General features: G+C 41.3%; 1 protein-coding gene across 18 annotated transcripts in view; it reads left to right on the top strand.

Moving 5' to 3' along the window:
* Positions 1-24,236, top strand: part of dlg2 (discs, large homolog 2 (Drosophila)) — a 222,527-nt gene that overhangs the window by 170,839 nt on the left and 27,452 nt on the right. For 14 of the 18 annotated variants that reach the window (XM_030069235.1, XM_030069238.1, XM_030069245.1 and 11 more), the window contains 7 exons: positions 2,013-2,066; positions 3,234-3,284; positions 5,512-5,636; positions 9,434-9,603; positions 10,486-10,622; positions 12,886-13,030; positions 14,070-14,235. In XM_030069235.1, coding sequence (XP_029925095.1) covers positions 2,013-2,066; positions 3,234-3,284; positions 5,512-5,636; positions 9,434-9,603; positions 10,486-10,622; positions 12,886-13,030; positions 14,070-14,235 — 848 coding nt within the window. The remainder of the gene's footprint in view (positions 1-2,012; positions 2,067-3,233; positions 3,285-5,511; positions 5,637-9,433; positions 9,604-10,485; positions 10,623-12,885; positions 13,031-14,069; positions 14,236-24,236) is intronic. The other 4 variants (XM_030069246.1, XM_030069240.1, XM_030069236.1 and 1 more) reach the window with 1 other exon arrangement.

The following is a 24,236-nucleotide window of genomic DNA, read 5'->3' as shown; positions in this document are numbered from 1 at the left end:
CAGATTATTTTAAAGGAAATTAGTGGAGTGTATAGTTACCTGGGGCTTGTATGAGTCCACATGGTGGTGAAATATCCAACATCAGCTGTACTATCAGATCATTTGTTCCTGGTGCAAGGTAACTATGCAGACGTTTCTCTCAGATGCTACCTTACGATTCAAATCAGAAAACAACAAGAAAAGAGCTGTTTAATTTCCTCGAAAAATGGGTACTCGGACTTGTTTTTTTATAGTGGCATAAACTGCCGTGTTTATTTTGAGAGTGTTTTTGTGGGAGCTGTTTTGTGCATTAGCAGTCCAGGTGAACACCGAGCAACTAACGAGAATATTTCACCACCGTGTGGGTTTATATCATGCCCAGATGACTGTAACAACCCCGCACTGAAACCCAAGTTCAATTTTGCTTTAAGGTCAAGAGTGTTGTCCAAACAGCTCTGTCATGCTAACTAATAGTCTCGGGGGTAATAGAGGAGAAGCTCCCTGGCGTACGGAAGTAAATCGCTGGTTGTGACAGGAACATGAGTGGGCAGACTAAGTCCCTCTTTCTCATGACATCTGCTGTCACTGGCGAAGACGACCAAGCTAACCTTCCTGTCTGTCACAGCGTCGAGTCACCCAGATGCACAGCAGACACAGGGGTCTTAAAGGTGCTCTCAAAGAACACAAAACCATGCGGTCTTTATAGTTATTATCACCACGTGTAGGATATGTGTACAGCCTAGAAATTGTTAAGATGTCAGGTAGCTGTTATTAAAATGCAAAGATCTGCAAATCCTGAAGTGCTCTCATCCCCGACACACAATATGGTATACTAATTGAAATGCATTGCATTCTTTTTCATGATAATTATTCATAGAGAAATGATTAGCCCTTTCTTTTGTTATTGCCCTTATTTACCCAGTTCTATTCATCTTGTAGGGATAAAATCAAAGGCCGAATTTCAAAGGAATCTCCAAATGCATCCTTGAGCAATGTCTTTTGAAGTGAGTCTTATGTATTGAGCCAGTTGTTTACATACTGTACGCTGAACTGCTGTTAGCCTGATGTCGGGTCACTGCAGTTATTTTGCGGCCAAAACGCAGAGTTCTTCTCTCGGGACTTCTGCCATTAACCATCTGTTCAGTTTCAAGGGGCCGTCACAGGAATCTGTTTTGTGTGCATTGAGTCACACTGGCTTTGTTTCATACCTGAAGCATCACAGTAATGCAATTTACAGTATGAATACAATAGTGGACTGAGGATAAAAATGCCAAAAGGATACCACTGTTTATCTTGCTGTGGAGAAGCAGGAGAATACCTCAGACTTACGATCCAACCAGCTTTTTCACTAATTTGTTGTCATCATTTCAAATTGGACAATTAGATTTAGTATTTATTTACCCAAGAGACATTTGTTCATGTATGAATGTTCCCTAGCAACACAAGCTACAATCAGACATTATACAAGGGAGAAAAAAACTATATATCTCTTCCATACAGTTTTACTATGGTTGCCATCATTTACAAAAGGGCATTAACAAATACGTTTTGTGTATTTATAGTACATATGAACACTAGATCCACGCTTGTACATGTCTTACATTTTGCAGCTTTTGGGATACTCATGTATCTTTGGTATCACAGATGTTATAAGGTGTCAGTATCGCCTGGATTTATTGTGCAAGTTTACTCTGTCCGCTCTTTTTAATAGACCCGTGTTCTCATCTTCCTACCAAGTTAAAACCGTTCGGCTGTAAAGTGTCCGTGCGCTGCGTAGGAGAGAGGGAATAATGTTTACGGGACCATCCAGCAAATGGAGGGCTGTTAAATTGTTGATGATCCGGAGTGGAGTCACAGTATGATCCAGAAGCTTGTCCCCTGGATCCGTTTATGGAAAGTAGGACAGTGGTGGGCCCCGTCATCTCTCTACCACCACAGTGCTGCTTACTAATACTGGTGTCTCACCCTTTTTCTCTATCTCCCTTCCCATCTCTCTGTCTCTTTCTCCCTCTCTCCCCCCCTCTCCATTACAGGCCAGCCCTGCCCCAATAATAGTCAACACTGACACTCTGGAGTCAGTACCTTACGTGAGTTGCTCTTTTTTGTGTTTTTTTTTGTTTTTTGTTTTTTTTTTACAGCCATCTTAGCTCTTTACAGTAGACAGTCAGTACGTATCATCGGTTCAAGCATGCCTAAAGAAAGAGCAGGCCTCTTCCTCACTGACCTACCGCTTAGTTTTAGGTGACGCAATCCAAAAGGTATTTTGGTAGGTTTTATCATGCAACATATCTCGGTAAAACAAATGAGGTCGCCACGCTGAATTATTGATGGTTGTCGTAAATAAAAGACCAGCGCAAGACAATCTGAAGACATTCCTCTGTAGTATTTTGCAGTGTTTTACATCAGAACAAATAAATGGCGCAGTGATGTACAGCAAAAGATGGATGAATAAATAACGAATGCTACCCAAATGGAGTTTAGGTATCTAAACTGAAAGAGGTGGTATCTCTTTCATGGGGAAGTTGTCACACTTAGCGGCCATATTAACAGGCACTGAGATTGGCTGCTTTTCTAATAGAAAAAGAGAGTCCTGCATTGCCTCTGCCTTTGCTGTTTGGTAATTTGTTGTAGCCATTTTTTCCTGCTGTCCTCAAGTGAAAGGGCTTTGTCCAAAATTGAAGAATGAAGATTGAATAAAGTAGTACCGATAAAGATTTTCTTTAATGAAACTGGCTGCATGATTCCCTGCTATCGGCGAGTTAGTCTTCCAGGTCTTGCTTGCTTGTTCACCCGTGTGAGTCCAACTTCTGATAGTAATATATGATGCTATTTAAAAACTTCACTCACCAGGGAATATAATATGCAGCACCGTAGCCTGTATGCTACTCCTGCATGAATACACAGTGACAAGGAAGTGCTTGTTGCTAATTAATCATCTCAGTAAGAAGCAGGAAGAGACTGAATCCCTTTTGAAAGCTTGTATCTCGCTTCCACCTGTCAGAAATAGCTAATGTTGATAAGCCAGCTGAGGAGCAGGCATCACCTTACCTCTTCCCTTGAGGTGAGGCCTATTTAGCACAGGCATGACGAGTGGCCCGGGAAAACACAAGTTACTAATTTGCAGCATCCTACCTTACCTTATCTTATCCTATCTTACCATACCTTACTTTATCTTCCCCTTTAAATCTGTTAATCAAGCATTTGCAAATGGAGAAGACATCTGGACTCACTTTTCCCTTGTTCCTTTTCTTCAGGTGAACGGCACAGAAATCGAGTACGAGTTTGAAGAAATCACTCTAGAGCGCGTGAGTATCTCAGATCACACGACAACATTAAACCAAGGCCAAACTTAAGACAGCATGACAAGAATTCATCTTAGGACCCCAGTCAAATGTCGTATCTTTATAGTAAGACTGATGATTGAAGCTAGGAGACCTTTACTGTTTCACTTGAGGAAAAAAGATAGTTGGACTGCACTCAGTGTGGGTTGGCCAGGTGTATAATATTACCTTCTGCTTAAAATGATAATGGGAAAAAAAAAAAAATTCTATTGTGATGTAGACACACTGGGTGTTTTCATTGTCTGTTGAGAATATGGGACCAGTTTGTCTAGTCTGCAACTTTACAGATGTGCCCGATAGAGCAGGCACATCTGCCCATCAAAGTAAATAGGAAATATAGATAAGCATACATGCAAACTACATATATTCTTACCTAAAATAGTATGTTATATGCATACACATAATACTGCATAATTTTTGAAACACCGATTTTTGACAAAATACTTGTTTTTCCACATAAAACAAACTTAAATAATGACCAGAGTCATCAGCAGCCTGCAGGTATTTTTTTTTTCCAATAATTTATAATTTTCCCCCAGTAAAGAAAACTTCTTAACATGGCTGACATGTAGTTTAAAGGCCTAATTTGTTACCATTCCACTGATGAAGCATTGCCTCCACCCAGCTCTGGCTTTTCTATGTAGTAATTTATTAAAGATAATATTTCACTTTCATATCATCTTAAGCTTTTTATATTGGCACTGACAGTATACAACAGCTTAACATGGTGTTTATATGAACATTATGGTTATCAGCAGCAGATAACCATCAACACAGATTTGTTTGCTAAAAACAGATGTGACACAGTTGGCATAAGCTAGTAGGCTAACTGAATCTCAAACTCACTGAAGAGGAAATGTCTGGCAAGTGGATGCTAACAGGCGTAGTGTGGAAGCGGTTTTGACAGCTCCAATACGATCAGGAGCGCAGGCAGAGCGAGACCAACAGCAAAGGTCACTGCCACCAAGGGCAGAACTGATTTCAGACAACAAGGGAGCCTGCACTGGGGCTTCAGAGAGATAAGCTTTAACACAGACAATGGTCAGGCTCTATCCAAGCTCCGCTGAGGAGCTTGGTATCTATGCCCTCCATATTCATCATCAGTCTGACCAAATTCATCTTCTATAGCCTCTGAGCCTAGACAGGCCTGTGTCTGGCCCTCTCAAGTCTTTCCCCTGGAGAGCTTAGCATCGTTTTTTGATGCACCATTCGAGTCAGCGAGGCCCCGCAGGGAAGCTCAGTGGATTTTGTAATCAAGAGAAGCTCCTATTCCCATCAGTTAACAACTTAATCAAAGCCTGACTTTCATTTTGTGAGTGGGCATCAAGGGGATTTCATTTACAGAGCCGACAAGGCGGAGCTTTTGTTCTTAAAGGCATGGCCTTCCAGAGATTTGATCCTGTAGCCTTGTAAATATTTTGCTGCAAAACAGTGCAAAAAAGGGGATGATAATGCAGCAGTCACCTTGGGAGAGTGTATTTGACCTGACATTAAGCTGAATCCCCAAGCCAAATTGTTATGGCAAACTGAAGACTTAGACGTCCTTCCTAATTTTTAATTGCATTCATAATAGTGATACTGTGAAGTCATATGATAAAATTATTGCATGTGAATATTTGATTACCTTTCAAACAAATTGTTATTCAAACAAAATGATCAAGAACGATGAGATAAAACAGCTTTACAAATAACATTCTCTAAAATGTGTGAACTTGTAGTGGTATTTTTACTTGTAGTTGTATTTACAGTGATATCAAATACTGCACCGGTGTGTAAGTGTATGTAAGAAAATACAGCACATGAATAGTAAATATGCATTGACATCACTTGTAAACAAGGTAATGAGATCTGCTTTTAAAATTATGAAGTAAACACGTAATCATGCCAGTGCTGCATTAGCATGATCAGCAACATTGTAAAAGTTATAAATAATCAGTTTGCTCTCTACTGCAATCACAAGTCTCTGTTCCCTCTGCCTTTTTTTTAAAGCAAGGTAAGATGGGTAATGTGAGTTTGAACAATTTGGACATTTTGCATAATAGGATGCCAGGCACATCCAGCGCTGACAGGTATCACCAAAATGTGTTTAGAAATGTGCAGTCCACTTAACTGACTCCAATTTGCATTTTGGCGTAGTATGAGCGCTGCCGACTGAGCCTCTGTGCTCTCCCACTCCTTCCCACTGCTGTAGGGTAACTCAGGGCTGGGCTTTAGCATCGCCGGAGGGACAGATAACCCACACATCGGCGATGACCCTGGCATCTTCATCACCAAGATCATCCCTGGAGGCGCCGCAGCAGAGGATGGTCGCCTGCGGTCAGTATCCCAGACTTACCTAATACCCACACAATTTTTTAATAAGAGCACGCCAGAAAAGTTTCCAGACCTGGTAGAGGGGAAAAAAAAAAAACACTGGCGAAAGCTGCACACGCAAGAGAACAGAGGACAGGAGAGAAAGATCCTTTAAGAGGATGAAAATAATCTTACCACTCACTGATGGCGTCCAAAAGCCTGATAGAGTGATGCTTACTCCTCCGCTAGCCTGCCCTCAGAATCCTTAACCAGAGTAAACTCTCTGGGAAATAATATACAGGATCATTTTGCTGATGGTCTCTTGCACACATTGAAGTAAGTTTAGCAGTGGAACCTGTCGCCTCTCCAGCACTGTTATAATGGCTCTCAGGGGAGCCTTGCTGCTCCATCACCTTGTCAGAGTGTTTTGCCAGTGCCTCAGATTTCTATGAATGCTGCAAGGTCATTTTATCTATGTTAACAGTTTGAGATTTCATAGCGCATTTTACTTTTAAAAGAACATTTGTCTGATATCATATACATAAATTAATATCAGATATTACACATATTGAAACCAAAATTGGGCTCTGGTGGAGTTTTGGGGTGTAGCGTTACCAGGGTGTTGTGTGAGTCCACATGGTGGTGAAATATCCTCATTAGTTGCTCCATGCTCGCAGCAAAACAGATCCCAAAATAACATTTTTAGCAGATAAACAAATGCATACGAAGCACATTTTGCCAATATAAAAAGCGCCAAGTCACAGTACTCGTTTTTTGACTAAATTAAACAGTTTCTTGTCATTTACCTATTTAAATTGGAAAGTAGATCTGGCAAGTAGCATCTTTAGGAAACGTCCGCATACTAACCTTGTGTTAGCTGGAAATTACCTCATAGTATTTTCACAAATAATTGTAAATGTGTACCAGGACTTTTTTTTTTTAATACTGGCATAATCCACTTTGTTTACAATAATTTATGAACTAAAAGTGTTATTCTGGGAGCTGTTTTATTGCCATGGTTTGTGGACTCACACAATGTCCAGAGAACTATACAAACTAACACTCCACCAAAGATCAATTTTGCTCTAACCTCTGCTTATTTGATCTTTGAGTAACCAACCACATTCTAACAGGTGCCTTAAACATTTTTTGCGAAGAGAGTGCCCTACAGTACCAGCAATCACTGTACACTGATAAACATTTTTTTTTTTTTTTTTTTTTTTAATGTAAAGCCTTAGTGACTGAAGAAATTGTCCATAGCTTCTAAATGTTTCTTGAAGGCAAGCCACCATCTGTGACAGCCATATTAAATTTACACAGGAGTTCTGGATACAGTCCGTCAGCTTCTTTGCTACTGTAGTTTATCAAGGAAGGAAGGACACTTCATGGCCTCATTCATCACCGAGCAGCAGTCAAGGGCTTACCCAAGGGAAAATCGATCCTCAGCTACACTTGACACTGTTTGCTATTCCTGTGATCTTACAGTTCAGCTAATACTTGAATGTGGCCAATACTCACCCACAGCATGAAACCACACAACCACAGCTCTGATCACACGTTGCTCCACTTATAATGATTCAGTCTCTAGAGAGAAACCTTTTTGGTTGTTGTGCAATCAGGTTCGAACCACAAAATACCCTCACGTACCCATATAATCACCAGGGTTGTGACTGTGCTCACAAACTGTTTTCACAACCGACAAAACAGTGTTGACATTCTCAGTCCTGTAACTTAGAGTTTTGTGCCATAAAATAAACTCTGTACCACGAAGCAGTCCAGGATTTCCTGCCAAATCCAACCCTCTTGCACAGATTGTAAAATGCAGTGTCTAGACTGGTAAAAGCCGCAGCGCTTCTTGGCAATGATCCAGTTCGGTTGGGTCAGTTTTACTAATGTCTCAAAATGAGTGTGGTAGTGATTTATTAATGCTAAAATGCTCCATGTATCCTTTTAATTCACTGTGTAGATAGTTGAGAACAAAAGTTGTGTTTCATTTGTTGCTAAGAGATTGGCGGTAGTATAAATAGCCGCCCCTCCATTTTCTGTATTTTTCATGTTGTCAGTATCCTGTGGAACCATTGTAACCTTCTCCTCTGCCTTTTAGTAATGATCAGTAATGCTGGTTTTGGTTGCACGCCAATCCCTGCTCTGTTCCAAGCATTAGCTCTGCAGCATTACTGTCAGATCATAGATGCTTGAGAGGTACCTAATAATACGTGCACACCATCAACCTCAAACAGCAATGGCCCGAGCATAAATCACACTTTCTCTAATTGATGGTCACCCTCTCCAAGGTGGGCAGGGAGATGTAATGCATTATGGATGGAGGGGAAGTCTAATCCCTGTCAGGAAGAAGACCTGAGGGGGATTTGGTCTTCTATAAAATTATAGGAGCCAGACAGACTTCCTATTACTGCACTGGGACTCTGTAGCAGAGCATTAGACATACCTAATGCGCTGATTCTGTTAAAGGGACTGCATGGAGATTCTCAAGTGTTTGGCGCAGAGAAGTAGTGAAGGGTAAATCTTTTTTTATTTCCAAAAGCCCTGTAGGCTTTTAAGTCTATATGATATAAAGCTCTTATATCAGAATTATGCAAGTGATAGCACATCAGGTCAGACTACCCTGAAAATGAAGGGGGTTTTATATTGGCTGGTGCTCACTTTGTGATCACAGACCGGATCTCATAGCTAACTTGGCTTCCTGTTTCCCTCACCATCCCTGGGTAGAGATATTGGTTAGTTGGCATTGTTTTAACAATAACAGTACAAACATACTTTTCATAATATATGTATAGTTAACACTTTACTGAAAAAAGTGCAATAAAATAACAGGAACAAAAAATAATGTTAACCAGTACTCAGCTTTAGTAAGAAGTACAAACTAAAGAGATATGTTATGATAGTTATGATACTTTTATTGGTGCCAGATGAGATGATATGCAAGTATGTGGATTCGTTCACTCTGCTTCCCTCTGTTGTGCTGTGTGTGTGTGTGTGTGTGTGGGTGTGTGTTTTGCTGGGTCCCAGCTGGGCTCTATGAGAAACCCCAGGAGAGTTGTGTCCTTGAGTGCCGGGGCATGGATGTTTTGGTCGACACCTCGGGGGGATTCAAACTCAACTGCTCTCTGGCTCTGACTTTTACACACTTGTATGCTTGCCCATATGCACATACACACTCCCATCCAAACCCACACACACTGTATCCATGCCCGTCTGTAACACATCACACAAACACACACACGTATTTACTGCAGGAACACACAAACACACAGAAATCGCCTGACATGTAATACCTGAACACAAGCACACTGCTTCACCACTTTGAGTAAACAATCAACAACCACCTGCTGTCACCTCATTAAATGTGTATGCCTCTTTGTGTGTGTGTGTGTGTGTGTGTGTGTGTTTACAGGGATATGCAAAAACACTACCCATTCCGATTCTGATTATACTGTGGGACATGGCCAATTAAAGGGCATGTTCACACTATTCTGCTTTTTTTGTTGTTAAAAATGTTTTACCAATCTGCTGCCCGTGTAACTTGAAACCCCACTTCTGTATTCGTGTTGCATGGCTCACACAAAAAGCACTCCGCATTATATGATCTCTAAAAGGCTGAACTATTCTCAGTTTTAGAAGACTCTGGGTGTAATGCTTCTCCCAAAGCAGCCACTGTCCGTCCACCATAGACTCGCATGTAAAAGACACAACGACAGTTTGTAAAAAATGGAAAAGTGTGAATGTGGCCCGGCTCTGAATAATGTACAACCGCCCCTATCCAGTTCCATCATTATAAAACCTTACTCTCCCTCTTCCAGAGTGAATGACTGCATCCTGCGGGTGAACGATGCAGATGTGTCCGAGGTCTCCCATAGCAAGGCAGTGGAGGCCCTCAAGGTCGCAGGCTCCATCGTGCGGCTGTACGTGCGGCGCCGCAGACCAATGCTAGAGACCATCATCGAGATCAAACTCATCAAAGGACCAAAAGGTAGGCTGACTAAAACTTTTTCCATATCATCTGACGTACAGTTGACAATACTGATTTCTGTCATGTGGTCGGTGCTCCATTTCAGTCACCCTGTACGATGTGCACGTTTACGTTAACTCTGCAAAAAAGTAGCTATATTTAATGCCATTTACTGATTGGGTTTTACTGATGAGCCAATCTAATTTTCCTAAAACCCCAAAAATCTGCCACTGGGATGAGTGAAAAGCATCTTGTCTCGAAAATTTTCTTTTTCACCGCCGCCATTTTGACATGAAAAAGCAGGGTGAACACATGTTTTACTAATGATATTAATTAAGGTCCCATTTAAGTTTGGCCAATCCTTTCCAGTGAATCAACACGCACAACACCGGAGCCATGGCTCCGTTAGATGTAAATGGAACAGAACCTTCATTAATGTCATTAATAACACCTGTCTTTACCTCCTGTTTCATTTCACTGCAGTGCTTTAGTTCAAGATATTTTTTCCTGCAAAAGAATAAGCTTTAACTCCAGTAGACTGACATTTGAAGCCACCAAGCATAAGGAGCACATGAGTTACAGCTATAGGAGCTCACAGGATAAATATTTTTTTATGAAGCAGAAGGAAAAGTTTCTTTTCTTTATTCACAAGATACAAAAAAGAGAAAAGAGGTTTCCAGGTGAGGTGGAGACCCAAGATAGTCTGATTTACAAACCTCACTATAAAATAATAAATGCACCTAGTACAGGTTAAAAAACAGTTTGTGTGAATTATGTGTGGTGGCATGGGGCAGGGTGTGTGAAACTTATTCCATCTTATCTCTTGTACACACACACACACACACACACGCACACACACACACACACACACACGCACACACACACACACACACACGCACACAGGGCTTGGCTTCAGTATTGCAGGCGGAGTTGGAAACCAGCACATCCCAGGGGACAACAGCATCTACGTTACCAAGATCATTGATGGCGGGGCGGCGCAGAAGGACGGCCGGCTACAAGTCGGAGACCGGCTGCTCATGGTGAGAACCGAGCATCAGCAGCGGGCAGTGAAGCCTGCCTGCTGTCTTGACTCTGCTGTTAACTTTTTGGATGTTAGATGAAGTTTAAATCTGCCCCTAGGAAATTGTGCGATCTCAAGCCTTGGCGATCATGAGTCACAGCGGGAGATAATTGTTGAATATTTGAGAGTTTGAAGGACTTCGCCAGTCAGAAATCATGTACTTATCACTTGTAATCATGTGATTCACCACTTCATCTCCACCGAGATTGAGATAAGCACTGCTGACACTGAAAATGTATTTAAGCAAATGAGGCAAATGAAGTGCTGTAGTCGCTCACTGGTTAAAAGTGTGTGCCATGTGTTAAGGCTGAGTCCTGATCACAGCGTCCTGGGTTCTGACCTCAGGCTGTTTGCTGCATGTCATCCCCTCTCTCTCCCCTGCCTTTCCTGTCTCTCTCTACTGTGACAGTCAAATAAAACAGAAATGGCAAAAAATAATCTTTAACCAAAAAAAAAAAAAAAAAAAATGCAAATGAGACAAATGTACAGCATCTAAATTGAGCAGGTTGGATTCTTTTATTGCCTCAATTTGTGAAGCAGGAATGTAGTTACATAAAAATATTAACTAGTACAGCTTTAATTAACTGAATTTAAGAAACTGTGTCATTACAGCTGCAAAGGAAAGGATGTAGGAAAGAGCACAACAAATAGGAACTAAATATCAATGATGATAGACAAAAACACCCATTCATAAAAATAAAATCAGTGGTAACAGTATTTCAATGCACAGTATCTTCAGCATTATTAATTTACCAGGGCTGTGATTAGTTTTACACAGTCACACTAGTACCATCTTCCTCTCAGCAATAGCCCAAGTGAAAGCCAGTTAAAGCTGGCATGTTAATTAAGCCTACCATTTTTAACAGTGTGCACTAAATCAGTTACTTCCTCGGGTTTCCAAAGATAATGTTGACTAGGATTAGTGCCAACAGAGACTGGATTTGAATCGTATACATTTGAATTTGCCATGCTTAGAGTATATTGAAACACTGCTTTTCAAAAAAATAAAAACTGAAAATGAGGAACAAATTGATTCAGATATTGAATTTGCCTAGCACAATTTAAAGTTGAATGCAATAAACTGATGTTTTGAGGTTATTATTGACTATGATTCTCTAGACTTGGATTCCCTGATTCAAATTTAGTTTTCCAAGTCCAGATTCCGCTTTCTGAGAGGCAGTCATCCTTTCCTGAGCTGCCAACAACACGCCAACACTTTCCACTTAGCCCAATACAAGCCATGTGGTTCATGGCTCAGCCAGCGGTTAAGTTGTAATTTCCCCACTTACGTATAGATACAGACCTTTTTTCAGGTTAGTAAACGCCAAATCAATTTGATAAATCAAGCTAAAATTGTGGCTTTGCTGCCAGCTTTTCACAAAGTATTGGCTAATGAATAATTAATTGAAAAAGTCTGCTCACTTATATGTATTTCAAAAGAATTCAGTTTTGTTTGTTTGTTTTTGTGTACAATCTATTTAAGCATTATTCAGCTTTACACTACCACTGCTTAATGCCCAAATGTGACAGCACTGCAAGCAGCTACATCTGCCAGGCTGATTTAAACACCACAAGCTGTGTAGAAAATAGCTGACCGACATGTCCAGCTTTATATGTAGTCCAGTTTTTGTAGTTAGGGCACAATTAGCAATTCTTTCACCAAATGGATGAGAGTAAGCCTAAATCATTGGTTGAGGAGAATGAGAATTAGCCAGTGATGGAGGCCCTGGAGGAGGCAGCCGTTTTCCAGTCGACACTCAAACGTCCTTTGGGCCTGGACGTATCGCTCAGGAAGTCATACAGTTATACAGACAGGCATGCCAAGGATCAATGCTCTGAATCAGATTAGCCCCTTACATTAACCAGGAAATGTGCTTACAGACGCCAACACTCCTGCATCTTCTGTCTAAATGATGGTTTAAAGTCCCTGACACACATTTTAAAATCAACATATCAGTGACCTTATTTTTCCCACTGCTGGCTGTCCTCAGTGTAATAGCAAGCCTTGCTGTTCAGGAGGTCATCCCTCTTGCTTAACCAGTGCTTAATTCAATTACCTTCCTACTGCCCTCTTCTCACCCAAAGACCATCTGTCATAATCCAGTCTGCTGGAGGCCCGGAGCTCACTCACTGGTCTGGGCTGAAAGGAGCAGTCAGAACGCACAAAGTCGTCTCTACAACTCCTTATGTAACCGCGAGGCCTCTGTCTTTCTCTGGGGCAGGTAAACAACTACACTCTGGAGGAGGTGTCTCACGAGGAGGCTGTGGCCATACTGAAGAACACGTCGGACGTGGTCTACCTGAAGGTGGGAAAGCCCACCAATGTGTACTTATCAGATCCCTATGGGCCTCCTGATATCACACACCGTGAGTCCTCGCCTCTTTTTTTCGAGCTGATCTGATGTTGTTGGATGTTTTTGTTTTAATTTTAGCTAAAAATTTCAGCTGGGTGGCAGAGTGCAGTGCAGAGTAATGTTAGCGATTAACATGTATAATCTAAAGTTTGTCTTCTGTAGTCAAGGATTGGGATAAAGTTTTCAGCTGTGCCTGGGACTTATATGCATCGACTCTGTCTGAAATCATGCACTGTATATGGATGAATCTTTCATGAAGGCACAACACTTTTACCACTTTTATCTCGTCCATTCACTGTTGTGATTCTTGTACTGTGACTATAAAGATTATTCAGACCCTTGTCTTTTTGCGCATGTTCTTGTGAAAGCATATAATTCCAATAACACAAAAATCTAATTTGCAAAGGTATTCACCCACTTTAAATTAAATTGTGTCACTGGCTGAAATATTTTCTAGTCCATATTAGTCATAGTTTATCTATAGAGACATGAATTACATTTATTTGTGGAAGTGTTCACATATTTTTCTTGCCAGGAAGTCTCATACCAGGTTCCATAAATACATAACTCAGTTATCTGCTTAACGGTGCTGGAGCACAATATGATATGTAGAGGATGCTCTTTTCTGTGGGGGTTTTCACTCAGAGAAAAAAAAAATAAACATATGTTCACAGGAATCAAATGATGATAGTTGATTTTTGTCTTTGAAACCGCAGGAACTGGATCAAATGTCCGTGTAAGGCTAAATATATTTTGCTGTTATTGGAATTGCACACTTTGATACAAATGTCTTGAATTTCCACTCCGCTTTGATAGAAAAAAGTACGTTGCACAGGCGAAAAATCCCAAATGTGGTGCAACAAAATATGCAAAATGTTAGGGAAGGGTGAATAGTTTTTTCATAGCCACTGTATTTGGCTCCATGACAACATGTTACTGGAACGCGGACATATCCAATGATTAGTTTCTGCACTGGCTGGGTTGTTTATACTGTTTATGCAGCTCCTGCTCCCTTTATAACTCCTGCTCTCTCTCACATGCTTCCTCCTCAGCTTTCTCTCCAGCCATGGAAAATCATATCTCTTCCCCTGGCAACAGCGGCACTCTGGAGTACAAGTCTGGTCTTCCCCCCATCTCCCCTGGGAGTTATTCCCCCCTCCCTAAGCACTTACTGGGGGAAGAGGATATAAACAGGTTGGATGGTTTTTCCTTCTTACGGTAATTACTTCCCTTCCTACCAGACTACTAGAACCAGGTAGATGCTGTGTGTCCACCCCCCTCCTCCCGTATCTCCCCTTCCTCTCGAGTTGTCCGTGTTTGTGTGGCGGTTCAAAAAGCAATCAAAATCCCATTGGGAGTTATGATGCAATTTGAAAAGGTCCCATTTTCGTCTGGCGTGAACCCCACCAGTCCCCAACCAAGTGTCCAGTCTTCCCTGCAGTGCTTTTCAAAGTTGGAGTCAGGACTCAACCGGGGTTTGCAGCATGGTTAAGATGGGTCCCCTAATTGATTCTTGGAGAAACATCATAATTAGCCATCATTTTATTATGCTTACCTTTCCAGCAACAAATAGGGGTGGGAAAGTGGGACCCCAGGAACAACAATTTGAAAACCACTGTTTTGCTGTAGTATTTCTGTTGTGTTGTGTCAGTTGTTAAACGTCTTTCTTTTATAATTTCCTTTTTTTTTCCATTGGACAGTATCTTGGTTTCATGTTTGCCATTTTGATTCATCACATCCTCCAAAGCATTAAGCAAATGTATAGTTATGTCCAAACAAGCCACGGCTCATAGTGTTTTGATGTCTAGTAGAGGAGTATAAGCTTGCAGTCGGCTTTGATAATGTATTCCAAATGTAAATTATCGACAGAGGTGTAGCTCCATCACAGAAAAGGCATTTTATAGTAGATGGCTACTGTATGTCTCCTATCCAACCTCTTTCAGGGGTATTTAATCATAAGTGACAAACACTGATGTTTCCATCCTGGGAATTTTTTGTTTTTCTGTCCAGGGTCAGCTGAGTTTTTCGAGTGGCCACCGAACCTGACAGGAATACGTTTTAGCTGATGTATTAGCTCTGTTTTTCTCCCCTTGCCTATACATTTGTCTTTCTGTTGGGCTCACTGACTTTCAGTCACTCTTCGCTGACAGCTTAGCCGCCACACTACATAATCCCATTGCAAGCTGCCACAGGGCTTGGACGAGGGGTGTCGAGGCGCGGGCACGGACCAAGTTTCTCATGAAGTCAAACAGAGTCGTTGACACACAACATGTCACTTCTCACAGTAAATCTTTTGTACTCGCGCTCATCAAACATTTGCAGCAGGTGGATGTTCACCCTGTCAGAGACATGGTTCAATTCCAGAGTCTCAGCTGGCCTGCTTATTGGCTATATGTCATGGCGTTTGATATATGACAGACAAGGGTGGATTTTTAGGCAGCACAACAGAGGGAGAGGTGCTGGTTATTACAATGCAACTGAATTCATAACAGTATCTGATTCCATAACTCATCACAGTAACACAAACACGTCTCAGTGAAATTAGGCTATTGTCGCACGCCGTAACAATTATTGTGTAACACTTGAAAAACAAAGGCTCGGTGGTGGTGAAATATTGCGGCGGTGTGATAACAAAAGCTTATTTCAAAGGATAACCAAAGGATGGACCCTTGTGTTAAGCTTTGTTGAGTGAAGGATTAGTCGTCCATTCTCTTTAAAGCTAAGAGGTTTACCATTTGCTCTTGACCAAGGTGCGTCCCTAATATCCTTTCAGATTAACATGCCGACCTGAAGTGTACCAGTAGTGCATATCACTCTTGTTCACAATGTCCTTGTCACTGCACTTAAACCAAAGACACTGGACACCCTAGCAAGTCATAACATGGCTCAGCACCATTTGGCTTCCATTGCATTTTGCTCAGTAACCCATCACCTGTATAGAAAGCTCCAAAACTCTGAATTATTTTTTTTTTCCATTAAACTAAATGAAGAGCCTTGGGGAAATTAATTCTTCATTTTTCAAGGAGTAGATGATTGAAGTCTTGCTTGCAGTGGCTTACTTGTTCTCATCTATCGAATCTACACCGTGTTTATTGCCTCAGAGTGAGTAAGAGCCAACTTCAAGCAGAGATACACTGCAAAAAGGCTGGAAACGAATCTAATTAAGATAGCGAGTTATGATATGGATAAGAATACTCTCCAATGATACAATCTACCCTTTAACGTTATGTCACAAGTTTTGTTGCATGAGGAGCCAAAACATTAAGCATCACAGAGCATCATATGTATTTGTGCAGTAATACATAACTGTACAAACACATACATCCCTCTTTCAGAGAGGTAAATTCAGGCTAATTCTGGTGAACTCAACATAATTGCTCACATCATCTTTGATATTCTCCTTTGAAGCACCGCTGTGTTATGTCTTGTCCTTTTTTCATTAAAATTACCTATAACTAGAAGCTGCTCTTGAGAGGTGCATGGCATTAAATTCTTAAGCTCCAAGAAATTCTAACTTAAAGGCTAATGAATTAAAGAAAAGGGTGAAGGTGTAACCCTCCTACAGTCCAGCTGGACTGTCAGTTTCCACCCAAACTCTAAATGGTACCTATAGTTTCTTCCCAGGTCACTGCGTTTTGGTCTGATCTGGACTGACTGCCTGTCGCAGCTCAGCTAGGTGCAGTATGAATGATTCAGCAAGAGAAATCAAGCCAGCTGCTGACCTCCTAACCACTGGATCACAACTGCAGCTCAACACAAACCCCAAAGTCGAGGAGGAGTAGTCGAGTCGAAATTTATTCAAAGTGCATCATCACCAGCATAGCTTTACTGATAGTAAACTGATACAAGAAAATCTAAGAAATTCATACACACAGCACTATAGAGTAAAACTAGAATGTAGATAGATAACATTGCACAGAGCAATGCATAGAACAAGATACATAGAATGTAAAACAAGGTTAAAAGAGAATTAAATACAGCAAATAAGTTAAAGATAAGTGAGGATAGTGAGCAGAGGCACGATTATGACTAAGATCAGAATTTGATTCTCTAATAGAAGACTTGCATTAAAGGTGGTTCAGGAGTTACCACTGTTTTATTTACCACTACATCACTGCCATGAAGTGTAACGTGGTAGAAATGGGCCAAATCCTGAGATGGTAAATGCCATTTCATTCTGCAGCATCTTGTTGCTCACATGTGTGGTGAACTAAGCAACAAAGTGTGTTGTAGTGTTTTGGGAAAAATCTTCGGTCGGTCAGTTCCAGAATATCCAGTGTTTTGATTTAGAATAATCAAAGACACCTTAAAAAACACAAACACTCATCTGAGCTGCCGTGTGAGGACTGTGGCATATGATACAGTGTTGCTGTTATTTTGTAGTGATCCCAGAAACCTCTAAGCCCGTGGTCCTTTCCGTGCACGCTGAAAATGTGTCCACGTTTGAACAGGACACAGACGCACAACAGGCCGTCAGAGAGAAGGCAGGAATGGGGGGAGGATGGGAGAGAGGGAGTGCTGGGCTTGTCGTTGCGCTGCAGTACGCTCAGGGCAGGCCAAGCGGTGACATCACGAGTGTAGTCCATGCCACACTGCGTGTACAAATGAGCTAGTGTGTATCTATCTACTTTAATTTCATCTGCAATTGTATTGCTCACAGGCTCACATCCAACACAGCACACACACACGCAAACACACCGACTCGGCATCACAAACACATACATTATGCATAAATTACTCTTCTGCAAACCCACATACTGTACTGCATGCTCCAGTTAACACAGCTGAATTCACATCAGTTCATACTCAGAGCAGCGGACATGCACACATTCAGCCTTCACTGAATGTTTAGCCAACGAGAAAAATTTGCAGCAGATTAGCATTGCCTTTCCATCCAGGCATATATGAACTAATAGACTGTGACTTCATGTTTGGTGATGAGGCTGCTGAAGAAGTAAATCCCTGACACAGGCTTGTTGGGTCAGTGTTTTTGAGGATGTGGCTCTGTCTGTTTTCAGTTTCCTTTCTCCTCAGTGTAGCATTGTGTTTTCTGTAGCATGCTGTCTGAGAAAACGACTCTGTCTCTCTTTTCAGTTTCATTAATGCATGAATGTGTGTATATATTTATATTAAAGCATAATTGAACTCTGGTAGAGTGTTGGGTTGTACAGTTACTTGGGTATTATGAGTCTACATGGTGGTGAAATATCCTCATTAGTTGCGCCATGCTCCCCTGGGCTGCTAATCCACAATACTGTATTTGTGTCCCCCCATTCACTTTCATAATGCAGCAAAACAGCTCCCAAAATAACACTTTTAGCACATAAATGAACATGAACAAAGTAGATTATGCCAATATTAAAACACAACAAATCCCTGTTCCCGTGTGTGTATAATTTCAAGTGAAATTACTATCAGGTTGTTTCTTCCAGATGCAAGATTACTATGACGAAGTTTCCTGCCAATGCTACCTGCCAGATCTATTTTCCAAATCAAATAGAAAAAATAGCAAGAAAAGAGCTGTTTATTTTCCTCGAAAAAGTAGGTACCAGGACTGCGTTGGTGTTTGTTCATGCAGTAACTCATGTAACGCCTAGGTAACTATGCAACCCAACACTCTACCTGAGTTCAATTTTGCTTTAAAAAAAAAAAAAAAAGCAGCAAAATTAAATCACAGTAACACAGTATAAGATTGTCCTTGATGAATTTATGTGATAAAGCGCTAATAATCTGATGGAAAGTGAACTTTTTCCGTCTACCTCCAATCAGAAATCCCTCGTTAGATGACGGGGATGGTCACAGGTTTGATTCCCAGCACTTCCAGTTGAGGTGAGACATTTTGCATGGCTCAGACATGTACTGTGCATGGTCGGACACACACTGTACGCTCTCGCATGCTCATCCGCCCGTGTCGCACAATTCTCATCGCAAGGCATCATGTGAATTAAAACTCACAAGACCACACCCTGATGTGCGCCAGCCTCTTTTCGTTTTGCTTTGCACGCTTAAGCCATCAATGAAAAACAACTCTGTATATCCATTTACACACATTTTATTCACAATTAGGCCCTGTATCGCCTATTCAGCATTACATAGCAAATTCTTGTGCTACTAAAGACTTATAATCCATGCTGATAATATCAAAAGTGGATTATGCCTCGGTCATATGTGTTTTTTTGGCTGAAGTTGGCCGGTAGTGAGAATTTTATCTTCTTGTTTTAATTCTCCATTTTTAATTCTGTGCACACTTACGAATTGGTACTGAACCAGTGTACACATCTTGCCCATAACGAAAGCTAAAAGCATACATTTCTTTGTGCTTGTTAGAAAAATTAAAGGCTAATGCATTCCCCCTCCTTGCAATATTCATCCCCCTCTCCCTATGTGCCCCTCACTCTGCATTATAACGCTGTCTTTTCCTCTCCACCTGTCTGTCTCGACTGTCACACTCGCTCACCCTCACTCTCTAGTTTACTCTGTTCTCTCTACCATACACGTCGGAGAGGCAGCCGTAAGTGGGGAATAAAGAACAGTAAAAAGCATTAGGTGCATTAGGTTACAGGAAGGCTGGGTGCTCATTTCAGCTGAATCATATTGTGATGATAGGATACCGTGACACACAAGTCTCATGTCTAAACTGATGACAAGGAGCAAAATTTTATTGAAGAACTATGAGAGAATTAGGAATGAAATGTTGTTATTTGAAAACTTTTGTTTGACATCACAGCTATTATTACCATCCAGATTAATAGGATGAACAATGAAAATGATTATTTAGTATGTGATTTTGCATACATGAGGCATTAGGATACATATTAGTATTGAAAAAAATCCTAATTGTGATATTGATTTCAGCCGTACCGCCCAGCCGTAGCTCACTGACAGACGTGTGTATGTGCTTATGTCACTTGGATCTAAATCTATGTAAAAAGATATTTTCCTTTCAAGTGGAGTGTGAATACAAGATGTTTTTTATTACATACTGTTACTCTAATACCAGACAGAAAAATCTAATTTGCATAAGTATTCAGCCATATTTTTTGTATATATAGTCTCATTAGAGTATCAAACTTTGACTTCTCAAACCTTTGATAACATGATTTATGCCCTTATTTTTTATTCTTCAGGTAACAGTAACTAAGTCTCACACCAGGCCCCTTCAATGCAACTTGAAAGGATTTTATGATGTTTTCTGCTGAGTGCAATGTGGAATAGCTGTCTCGTTTGTGGGTGGCATTTGAACCCAGATATTGTTGCTACAAAGGGGAAAAAATATCTGTCCATCGCCGTATATAAAACTCCAGAGAGGGCACTATTCACTTTTTTCCATTGACTTGCATAATAAAATTAGTGAAGAGAGCGTTCACTGTCAGGGCACCTTCTGTAGTTTTATGTGCAAAAAAATCAGACGGGGTGGATACTTTTCATCGCTGCTGTAGAAAATGAAGAGTGTCCGTGACTCAGATGTAAACAACGTGTCTTAAATGTTTCTGCTAGACGGCACACTATGTTGAGACTTTATACTTCCACCTGAGGCCTCCTCTATAGTGTAGATGATCTGATTAGATTTTGGCACACCTTGCTGCATACATTTACATATTAATGAGGAAAAGCCTGATTTTCTTGAAACTGTTCCAGCTCTTTCATGCTTTAAGATATCAGAACTGGCCATGTGTCGTGTGTCGTGTGATAAGTATGTTGATAGAGAAATATTTTCTATTAATGCACCGATGAGTTGCAGCGACCAGAACAGTGCACAGAAATGGTTAAACATAGCGTTTCGATGATGACAGGACCTTAGGCAGGGCAAGTGTCTCTTGTTTGTCGTGGTGTACGGCGTTTCAGTTTTTACACCTTTTTTTTTTTTGTGCTGTACCCCACAAATACCCGCGTGGGCCTGTGTGTAGTGTATGGAGCTGCTTGTCCTTCTACCTCTCATTCTTTCATTCTTCCTGTCTTTTCACTCTGTGCCTCTATCGTCTTTCCTATCCCTCCTTCCCCTTGTCCCCGTCCCCTTCTCTGGGCACTAACCTTTCTGCTCTTGTCTCTCACCCCCCTGTAGGCCTCCCGAACCAGTTTACAGCACTGTGAACAAACTATGTGACAAAGCACCCTCCCCCAGACACTATTCCCCAGTGGAGTGCGACAAAAGCCTCCTCCACTCCGCCCCCCTCCCAAACTATCACTTAGGCCTGTTCCCTGACTCGGACGTCACCAGGTACTTTCCACCACCACCACCACCACCACCGACATCCCCCCTGCCGCCCCTCCCCACCCTCCGACCATATACACGGCATGGCATGATACCATACACTCCCTTTTTGACCATCTTGGTTTCCCCTCATACACTCACTCGCTTGCTCACTCCGTCAATCCCCCGACCAGAAACCCATCCTCACCCCCTTTTCCAAAGTCTCGGTCTCGCTTTCTTAAGTCAGCATGCCTTCTCTTCCCTCCACTTTCCCCTCTCTCTCTCCGCAGGGCTCTGATTTAGCAGGAGCCGTCCTAGCCTTATCTGGCGCCGACACATTGTGGGTTTTATCGAAGTTTTGCCTCACACTGTACACGGGGGAGGTCAGTCCCTCCTGCCGCAGAAGAAAAGTATGTTAGAAGAAGGTGGGGCATGTAAGATTTGGAAAGTTGCTGAAGCAAATTTAGCAATATTACATTTGGTTTACTTACAGAAGTAGTTTTAAAATTAGTTTGGCGCTTAGCATCGTGTTAAAGTAAGGTAATGTACATGAAAGAAATGACAGTATGTGCATGTAAGGAGCATTGACATGGATAGGTTCAGTCATAAATGTGACATCTTGAAGGTTGGTGCTTGCTGCCAAGATGACATGTGACCTTGTTTGTTGTGGTAAAACACTCTAACTAACCCTATGACTTCACCACTGACCCCGCTCTGACCTCGGTAAACACTAACCGGCAATGCCTGACCCTAAGCATATATCACTCCTCTCTGTTATAGATGTGTACTCAATGAAAGCAAACAGTGTATTGACTTAGAATGAAGTTATGCTCAACAATATGTATTCTGGCTTGATAGCTGGGGGTTACGTGACTGTGTGAGTGTGTGTGGGGCCTGTTTCTGCCTGCCACATCCCAATCTATCCTTTATCTCTCAAACAGAACATTGCTTTTAATTTTTCCCTTTCTCTCTCTTTTTTTTTTTTTTGTCTTTTTTTTTTTTTTTTTTAATTGAGTCACTTTGATTGGGCCCACTATTAATTTTCCTTGTTTCATTACTCGTACTTGAGAAGCTCACTTCTTTCATTGGTTCATTCCAGCTCAAGTGAAATGAGAATTCAAATGAGTTATAAGCGCATCATCTCCAATGACCGACCCAATACGCGGTGAATCACAGCTCTGGGACCGCAGGCAAACTGAGGTGCACTAAAGAGTCATCAAATGAGGCGCCTGTATTGACAACTCCAAGATTGCTTACCGAGTCATGCACCAGCTCAGCTCCCCTGTTGGCACGGCCTAGAAGTGAAGTGTGGTGTTAAATTAGAGGAGCGAGCACCTTTTAAGAAATCTCGTTTTGATAGTAGAATTTTACCGTGCCGCTAATCCCCTGTCTCAGAAATAGCAGTTTAATTATCTATCACTATGCTTATTTTCTTTTATCAATACTTTTAACAGATAGGATTTGATGAATATTTGAGCACAATATTTTGGAGCGTCACATGATGCGAAGGGCTGATGTGCCGTCGTAGTTTGATCTCACTCTAATTAGCTCTCATCAAATGTTAAACACAAGCTGCGTTTGCTTACATACTGTGTATTTACATCATTATACAGCCATAGAATATTTTATGTGCAAAGTTGCTCTCACTACTTTCATGCAAATATCAACTTGCAGCAGAAAGATTTTTACACTGGAAAGCACTAATAAGCTGGTAAAATCAAACATATTTTACATATTTTGGCCATAAAAGTGGTTTATTATTAATCAGTGCTGCTGTGGATGTCGAGTTCAGCATATTGTAAGGAGCGTATTTAGTAACCAAACAACATTATCCTTTGCCAGCAGTATGCACATCTCGACAGAGGCAAGCTGTGATGTCTTTTTAGCTGGCATTACGTTGTTGATGAACTAACTCCTTACTATAGACAGGAAGTTATGTTTAGCAGGGAATTATGCAAGTTTTTGAGATCTTAATTAGGGTGTATTCAACCGATATGAAAGATCTGTTTGGTATTGTTATACCTCTGTTTGAAACCTTTGGCATCAATATTCAGTCTGTTAGATGTTGGCCTGAAAAAGGTTTTAACACTAGAGGGACCAAGCTTTTATTAATAGGCTGCTGTGTTGAATTATAAACTAAAATACCTCAACTTTCAAAATGTCCCTCTATCACTTTTCCTAGTTCTGCGTTCCATAAAAAATCACACACCAGGAAATAGTAGCTGTAACCCCGCAACTGATGGCTTGTTGGCCTGCACTTCCAACTATGAAATCCGTTGGCCTTGCTGCTGATAACCAAACAAAACCAAGCAGCAGTGAAAGGGGCAGCCAGTTCTCCCTCCTGTGGAGATATTTGTCTTTGCAGCGTGTGATGTGCATCTTAATACCGCACCGTGCATCTTGTGACACCGGCACGGCCCCGTTAGTCAGGCCTGTCAAGAGCCAGAGAGAACACAGACAAATGGAAATGTCGAACTGTGCTTCAGATATCGATCGGCCGTGGTTTCAGCACAGCTTTGAGTGAAAGGATTCCTCAAAGCCTAGATGACAGGGAGTCCGGATGGCCTGAGGCTGTGTGCGTTTAGTGCTCCAGTGCTGGGATTCAAGAATACTGTTGGTGGCCATGGATTAAATTCACTTTGCACAGGTGGTCTTTTCTGTCAAGCCTCACCTCACCTGCCCAGACACTTTTTAGAGCCACTCCAGCCTCTTCCAGAGGGGTTTAGTGAATGATCCGAGCGTCATCCAACCCTCATTAACTGCAGTGGTTTCCCCATATAAAACATTAATCTATTAGTATATGTAAGCTGATTATTAGGACTTCATTTTAATTTTTCCCAATTACAGTTATCCTTTTTTGATTTCTGGTATGTAAAATGTGTAGTTTGATTCCAGTCCTTTCCACATTTAACCCATATCTGCCTTTGCTAGAGAACAACATTTTGTTGAAAGAGGTTTTTTTCCACTTACAGGATAAATAAGCACAGTGGCTATGAGTTTTGTATGATTTTTTTTTTTTTCCCGTATA

The sequence above is a fragment of the Myripristis murdjan genome, chromosome 14 (assembly GCF_902150065.1).
Source record: "Myripristis murdjan chromosome 14, fMyrMur1.1, whole genome shotgun sequence".
Classification (NCBI taxonomy): domain Eukaryota; kingdom Metazoa; phylum Chordata; class Actinopteri; order Holocentriformes; family Holocentridae; genus Myripristis; species Myripristis murdjan.
This window is presented reverse-complemented; position numbering and strand designations above follow the sequence as displayed.